The sequence below is a fragment of the Chaetodon auriga genome, chromosome 12, assembly GCF_051107435.1.
Source record: "Chaetodon auriga isolate fChaAug3 chromosome 12, fChaAug3.hap1, whole genome shotgun sequence".
Classification (NCBI taxonomy): domain Eukaryota; kingdom Metazoa; phylum Chordata; class Actinopteri; order Chaetodontiformes; family Chaetodontidae; genus Chaetodon; species Chaetodon auriga.
The window spans coordinates 24,546,127-24,554,511 of NC_135085.1; the positions used below are offsets into that span (position 1 = coordinate 24,546,127).

Consider the following 8,385-nt stretch of genomic DNA (forward strand, 5'->3'; position numbering starts at 1 on the left):
TACAACAAGAGACGTTTATTTCACCACAAAATATGAGGAACAGTGAAAAGTTTTGGCTGAGCGTCTGCACAGGAAGCAGACTCTCAGTTATATGAATGATGGGACTGCGAGTCATTTCCTCTTATGTCCTGTCACAAGCAAGCTCTGTCAGGAGAGAAGACTCCAGCTCTGCACTGCACACACCTGCTGCTGATGTTGGACGTCTGCAAGTAACTAGTTCAGATCTTTTTCGGGAGTTGGGTTCCAGAACAGGTGCAGTGTAGCTACATCCAGCTAGCAGGTAAACTCCTCCCTCTTCCTCCTCCCTCTTCCTCCTGCTCTCAAACACAGCAGCTCCACTCTGTCCACATACTTCCTGGTTCCCTCCCCTTCAGATCTACACTTTGAAGATGGGTGTAACCAACATGTGGTGAAGTGCAGGAGCTGACAGGCCTCATTCACTGCAGAGACACATGCTGTTTAGATCAGAGCTCAAACTGCTTTCACTTCTGAGAAAGTGAAACTCACACAGTCGTTGACTCTGAGAGGTGAAATGGCGCAGAAAGGAGTTCAGCTGGACCGGGAAACCTTCTCTTGTTCCATCTGTCTGGATCTACTGAAGGATCCGGTGACTATTCCCTGTGGACACAGCTACTGCATGAAGTGTATTAAAAGCTTCTGGGATGAAGAGGATGAGAGGAAAATCCCCAGCTGCCCTCAGTGTAGGCAGACCTTCACACCGAGGCCTGTCCTGGTGAAAAGCACCATGTTAGCAGCTTTAGTGGAGGAGCTGAAGAAGACTGGACTCCAGGCTGCTCCTGCTGATCACTGCTATGCTGGACCTGAAGATGTGGCCTGTGATTTCTGCACTGGGAGGAAACTGAAAGCCCTCAAGTCCTGTCTGGCCTGTGTGGCCTCTTACTGTGAGAAACACCTCCAGCCTCATTATGACGCAGCTCCATTAAAGAAACACAAGCTGGTGGAGCCCTCCAAGAAGCTCCAGGAGAACATCTGCTCTCGTCACGATGAGGTGATGAAGATGTTCTGCCGCACTGATCAGCAGTGTATCTGTTATCTCTGCTCTGTGGATGAACATAAAGGCCACGACACAGTCTCAGCTGCAGCAGAAAGGACTGAGAGGCAGAGAGAGCTGGAGGTGAGTCGACAAGACATCCAGCAGAGAATCCAGGACAGACAGAAAGACGTGAAGGTGCTTCAGCAGGAGGTGGAGGCTATCAATCGCTCTGCTGATGAAGCAGTGGAGGACAGCCAGAAGATCTTCAGCCAGCTGATCCGTCTCATGGAGAACAGAAGCTCTGATGTGAAGCGGCAGGTCAGATCCCAGCAGGAAGCTGAAGTGAGTCGAGTCAAAGAGCTTGAGGAGAAGCTGGAGCAGGAGATCACTGAGCTGAAGAGGAAAGATGCTGAGCTGAAGCAGCTCTCACACACAGAGGATCACAACCAGTTTCTACACAACTACCCCTCACTGTCACCACTCAGTGGACCTACAGACTCGTCCAGCATCAATATCCGTCCTCTGAGGTACTTTGAGGACGTGACAGCTGCTGTGTCAGCAGTCAGAGACAAACTACAGGACGTTCTGAGGGACAAATGGACAAACGTCTCACTGACAGTGACTGAAGTGGATGTTTTACTGTCAGCACCAGAGCCCAAGACCAGAGCTGGATTCTTAAAATATTCACGTGAAATCACACTGGATCCAAACACAGCAAACACAGAGCTGTTATTATCTGAGGGGAACAGAAAAGCAACAGTAATGAGTGAACAACAGTCTTATTCTGATCATCCAGACAGATTCACTGATCGGTCTCAGGTCCTGAGCAGAGAGAGTCTGACTGGACGTTGTTACTGGGAGGTGGAGAGGAGAGGGACAGGAGTTTGTGTAGCAGTCGCATACAAGAATATCAGCAGAGCAGGGAGCTCGAATGAATCTGGATTTGGATTCAATGACAAATCTTGGGCGTTATATTTTAACAACTACAGTTCTAACTTTTGGTACAACAATGTGAAAACTCCCGTCTCAGGTCCTCAGTCCTCCAGAGTCGGAGTGTACCTGGATCACAGTGCAGGTATTCTGTCCTTCTACAGCGTCTCTGAAACCATGACTCTCCTCCACAGAGTCCAGACCACGTTCACTCAGCCTCTCTATGCTGGACTTTGGTGTTCTTATGGAGGCTCTGCTGAGTTCTGTAAACTCCAACAGTCAGAAGTCGTTTAAGGGTCAGCGGGTTAAACTCTGTGTTTTCATTCTCAAACTTATTTTGTCTTCATGTTTGTTGCTGAGAGCTGATTGTTGTGGCATTTCTTCACTGCACAGAGATCAGCTGTCAATCAAACAGTGTGGGCGGGACTTTGAGCTCTTCTCATTGGTTGTTCTGCAAGTGCTTGAGTGTCTTCAGGTGGAGCTCCTTCCTGTGTCTGTTCAGCCATGGAGGCCATCACTGCTCAGGATGATTGTTGTTGACCTGAACTGACTTTTCTCTGCATGAAAACAGAAACTTCTCTGTGCTCCACATGTTTGCTGAATATTTGCTTTGATTTGTTTGGATGTTGTTGTTTCTCCTCCACTGCACGAGTCTTCAGAGAGAAAGCAGCAGACCGTCCTCCATCGGAGACATTTTGTCCTCAGCACTTTGTACATTTGATCAGAAATCTATGATCACATTGACGTTTATTTGTGTGGCAGACTAGATGTTGTTGTTGATGAAATGAGGTACTGTGAGGTATTTTAAAACTGTTATTAACATGATTGTGTCAGTCAGGAGGTCACTGGTTGTTTTCTTTGACATAGCTCAGATACTGGTCAAACCAACTGATTGTGTGGATGAAGTGAATCTGTGCATGAAATCACTGAACAAGAGTGACTGAACAGACTTTAGTGGTGTTGTGGGAACAAACTGAAGGTTTAAATAATGAATAAAGTTTTTTTTATTTCAAGAATGATCAGTGTTTTCTTCTTGTCTTCATTCCTGGTTATCATAAAAATCTGATGGAGATCATGTGAAACTAACATGAGAGTCTAACTGAGGCAGATTTCCTCCTGAAACACCTCAAAGTTCAGTCTTCATGTTCGCAGCGTTTGTCAGTCCATCTCTGACCTTTCAACTTTCAGAGCCAGAAAACACGATCTTACATTATGCAGCTGACATTATTATGATGCCGACAAAGAATCTTTACATGCGATCAATGAACAGGAGTCCGACAACGATTCATCTTTTTTTCATTTGTTCATTTTAGAAGCTCAATAAAAACGAGAAGAGAAAGCTCAGACTGATATTGGAACACACACATTGTAGGAGCCATGAATGGATTGAGTGCAAACAGATCGTGTTGTTCTGGTTTATGTATTTGCTATTTGGGTCATTTGTTGATTGTTTATTTGTTATTTGATAATTACGATGATTGTGATAGGTCACATGGATGTGGGCGGTGATATGTGGTAAGTTTAGATAAGCACCTTTACCTGTGTGGCGGATGGACACAGTGAGTGAGAGGGGGTGAGTGGGTCACCGTTTCTTTATTGACCGCTGTTTTGAACGCTGTGAATTATTTTGAGTATATTTCGGCACATTATTCTGAGTTTATTGTTTTCTTATCATAAAAGTTATAAAGTGTTTATGATCTCAGCAAATCTCTCTTAGGAAGCGCGTCACACAACCGGCAAGCAAGGCCCTACCTCAGCCTCTCAGCGACACTCTTTGGGTTCCAGTAGGCTCGGCCTCGTCGCTACAATCTGTCAACAACAACAACAACAACAACAACAACAACAAAAGCAAAAAGGCATTAAAAGAAACATCAGGGATGGCGCATGGGAGCAAGGATCAGATGGATGGAGATTAAAGAAAGCGATCATCGCAGGTAAAGGACGGATGAAGACGCCGCATGTCAACAAGCTGCAACTTGGAGAGCCGCAGTCAAAGCTCAGCTAAGAGGCAGGTGGGCCTGCCAGTGTATGTGCGCATCAAGCTGCACATTAATGGAAGGAATGCGGCTCCATATTCACTGCTGTATGTCCATTGGGGGCCAATGGCTGATTGACTGTGGGTTGAGAGTTGGTTACAGGAGTGCTGGCAGCTATCAGATTGCTAAGGAGTCCCGATGCTTTGTTTTCTCCGTGATGTCAAATAAGGAATCTCCGCTTTGTCTCTCTGAATTTGCCGCTGCGCCGCTGATGTGGAATTGTGATGTTGGCTGGATGACTTTCGTTTCGGTCTGCAAAGGCTTTTGTATATAAAATTGAAAGACTTCAACGGGAACGCAAAATGACTGTGAATAAAATGAAAGGCCTCCTACCACAAATAAAACCACTCATGAACACAAAGGAAACTGTCTCGCGTGTCCAACCCCTTTTGGACAATTTAACTCAACTTTGTGAAAATGCCACCAGGTCACATGATATGTTGATTCCTTTCCTCCCAGAGGATGAACAGAGGAAACAAAATGAATGGTTCTCCAGCCTTGTGGAGCACAGCAACACATTTAAAGGGGATGTTGAACCAGAGGAACTGCTCAATAAGGACGCTCATGTTCACTCTGATCCTGTTGGGATGAATGGACAGATGTCTTTCCTTCCAATAGCCGATGAACCTCAGTCACTAATGCAGGCTGCAAACATAATCATGACAAATGACATGCGAGATAATGTGAGGCCAAGCGACAGTGTGTCAAATGTAGGAAGAGCATTCAGATCACAAAGCTCTGCTACAGGAAGAAAGTCTGACGCTCCCAGTGTTTCTTCTGCATGTCTGAGAGCTGAGGCTGACTCGGCAGCATTGGCAATAAGACAACAATGGTTAAAGGACAAGCATGAACTGGAAGAAGAGGAGGAACAGCTACGTGAGAGGAAGGAGCAGCTTCAACTGGATCAGGAAATTGCAGCACTCATGGCTGAACTGAATGTGTTCAGATCTCAGAGCGTCTTAAGTGGGAAAAGCTCCGTGACAGTGGTTTAGTCTGCGTGATACACATATATCCACTTTCATCAGTTCATCGTGATGTCTGGATGTGCCGCCTTGAATAACGTCACATGGTCACACTAGGGCTGCTGGGAAATGGAGTTCTTCAAAGGTAACAGGGAGTTTGAACAGTTTTCATTGACAACATGTTTTTTGACAAATTTATAAAAAAAAACCTGCAGGGAGGAATACATGATGGTTAGTGTTAAACTGCTGTTACTCATGAGAAATTCATCTTTCAAAAGGAAATAAAGACATTTATTTTGGAGAATGGTACAAACAGACTGATTTTATGCACTTTGTGTTCATTTCTGTAGCCTTTCAATCATTTTTTATTCAATGGAAACAGGGGAGCATCTCCAAACCCTCTGATTCTAATAAGAGTTTACCTCCTAAAAACTGAAGTGACCAGTGGTTTTAAATGAGAAATGAGCTCTGTTGTAAACACGTGTTAAACACACAGTATCTCTCTCAAACGGCTCCTCTTCCTGAATGGATCAGAGCTTGATAAGCCCTCCCTCTTCCTCCTCCCTCTTCCTCCTCCCTCTTCCTCCTGCTCTCAAACACAGCAGCTCCACTCTGTCCACATACTTCCTGGTTCCCTCCCCTTCAGATCTACACTTTGAAGATGGGTGTAACCAACATGTGGTGAAGTGCAGGAGCTGACAGGCCTCATTCACTGCAGAGACACATGCTGTTTAGATCAGAGCTCAAACTGCTTTCTAGTGATGGGCACGCCAGTTCTTTTAGACGTACTGAATCACTAGAATCAGTTCACTAGAAAGATTCGTTCAAAAGATTCGTTCACTGAATCACCGAATCATTCAGTGCTTGGCAGGAGGAGCCTGCGACTCCTGAACTGATATACGGCTGAACGGTTCAAGTTTCAGTTCAGTGCACAACTTCCAGGACCGGGAGACGAGAGTGTTGTGACTGTGTTGCTTTGACAAACACATTTGTAAATATAAAACTATATATAACTAAATTATAAATCATGATGTTTTAAGTGTCCTGTCCTATGGTATGCTATTTAACTGGTCTACTCGGCAAATTGGGCTCAGTGAGTGATCCGTTCACTGAACGTATACCCCACAGTACATTCAGTGAGGGATTCACACTGAATATGCACCGTTCCCTCGCAAATTGTCGCAATGAGATGATCAGACAGTCACGCGTCAACTGCGGGTTTTATACACTATTTGTTACATGCTGTGTCCTACTGTACTGTTGTTGCGGTGGCAAATTTAGCAGAGTTTAAAAAAAAGTTAGTTTTCTCCGAGGTACACGTGAACACAACACACCCCCATCTCCCTCCGTCGCTCCTCATTACTGCCAGCATAACGTTTTAAGTTTGTTTATCTGGAAACTAAATCTGTTAAAACAACGGGGAACAACGGTCGCCATGAAAGTGTGTCCCTCAGAGGAAAATGATTCAGGAGAGTGTAGTTCACTGAGTGATTTATATGGCAAGCGTTCCTGCCAGAAGTACGCCACATTCAGTCGCGTTTCAACTTCATTACGGCGTAAAAAACAGCGTTCTTTTTGCGCATTACGGTGTAAAAAACGGCGTAAAATCTGAAAAAACGGCGTTTTTTTACGCCGTAATGAAGTTGAAACGTGACTGAATGTGGCGTATTTCTGGCAGGAACAGCTTGCCACGGATTCATGCGTCGGTGACGCGGCGCAGTCGGCGCGCGCGGTCCCTCCCTCAAGCGATTCGTTCGTTTCTCAGTTCAGTTGAACTGTCAGCAGCACCGCCTGCTGACAGTTCGTTCGTCAAGTGATTCGTTCGTCTCTCAGTTCAGTTGAACTGTCAGCAGCACCGCCTGCTGACAGTTCGTTCGTCAAGTGATTCGTTCGTTTCTCAGTTCAGTTGAACTGCTGACAGTTCGTTCGTCAGCAGGCGGCGCTGCAGGCAGGCGGCGCAGCTGACAGTTTAAGTGAACTGAGAAACGAACGAATCACTTGAGGAAGTGATGCAGTTCAGTACGTTCACTTAAAAGATCCGTTCTTTTGAACGAAACGTTCGCGAACGAGACAACACTACTGCTTTCACTTCTGAGAAAGTGAAACTCACACAGTCGTTGACACTGAGAGGTGAAATGGCGCAGAAAGGAGTTCAGCTGGACCGGGAAACCTTCTCTTGTTCCATCTGTCTGGATCTACTGAAGGATCCGGTGACTATTCCCTGTGGACACAGCTTTATGGTCAGGGCAGAACCAGTGCTGAGCTGTGTGAGCTTAAGTAGGCAAAAGTTACTGAACAGACGACGTGTGATCCTCACTTGTTTCAAGCAGAGTTTTGATCTGTCAGCATCTTTATTTTTATTCTCTTTTGGTTCCTATCGGCTCTTTACAGATTTGAAGTCTCCACCAGAGGTCAGTCTTTACATGTGTATCCCACTATCTCACATTCAAGTGTGCTTCACTGCCATTTACAACACGATATACGGCCACAAGTTTGTGGACACTCCTGACACCTTTGTGTGCTGCTGTGGAGCTCTTTTTCATGGTTTTGTCCAGACCCCTTATTTACAGTTAAGAGAACTCTTTTACTGCATGCAATGATATCTCTGTGCCACCGGCTTTGTAGAGCCTGCTCGGGGAAGGAAGGAATGCTCAGAATGTCACATCCATTGTCACATCCACACCCCTTTTTTTTTTGGTGAAGACTGGTCTGGACAGAGGTCCTGATCTCAACCCCATCCAGCACCTTTTGGATGAAATGGAACGCAGACTGAGGCAGACCTGATCAGCCATCAGTGTCGGACCTCAGCAATGCTGTTATGGGAGCAAATCCCTGCAGTCAGGTTCAACATCTGGTGGACAGACTGAAAAAAGAAGACCGGATGCTGTTATTCATGTTCGTGGTTTTGGAATAACGTGCTCAACAAAAAGGGTGTCAGTTTGGGTGTCCACATACTTTTGGCCATGTAATGTACGCTGGCATTGCAGCACTTAAATATTCAAAATTTAATTGTCTATGGGTAAAAATACATATAGTGTTTAATACTTGTAGCTGTTGTCGAGCAGGTTTCATTTAAATAATCTTAAATAATCTTTGGATTCCTGGTGAGGGTCTTTTAAATAACTTTTGGCATTTTGAACTGTAACAATGCTCGGTGTTACTGATTGTTTATTGTGAACATAATCTCATCCTCTTCCTCATCTGCTACTGCTGTAATTGTTTTACTATTATTGATTTACTTAATAAAATTAAAATTTGAAGCATGACTTAATATTAAAGATGGTTGTTTATTTTCTTTCCTTTGACCCAAAATATGACTTTTCCTGTGTTTTAATTTCTGCAGCTAATATATTTTGTGTTGTCAGTCGAACAATTCACTAGTTTTTATAGAATGATCACAAATGACAAATTTAGATATTTGATTTGCACTTTAATCTGACTGAGATTTGAGATGTGTGACAGC

At 44.6% G+C, this 8,385-nt stretch overlaps 1 protein-coding gene across 1 annotated transcript; it reads left to right on the forward strand.

Annotated features, from left to right (window-relative positions):
* The first annotated feature begins 334 nt into the window (after nucleotides 1-334).
* On the forward strand, nucleotides 335-2,898 carry LOC143329031 (tripartite motif-containing protein 16-like). The gene has a single exon (XM_076744662.1). The coding sequence runs from the start codon at nucleotides 533-535 to the stop codon at nucleotides 2,216-2,218; it is 1,686 nt and encodes a 561-aa protein (XP_076600777.1). The 5' UTR covers nucleotides 335-532; the 3' UTR covers nucleotides 2,219-2,898.
* The last annotated feature ends 5,487 nt before the right edge of the window (nucleotides 2,899-8,385 follow it).

Coding starts and splice junctions, on each gene's coding strand:
- LOC143329031 (XM_076744662.1), top strand. CDS start 533: ATGGCGCAGAAAGGAGTTCAGCTGGACCGGGAAACCTTCTCTTGTTCC.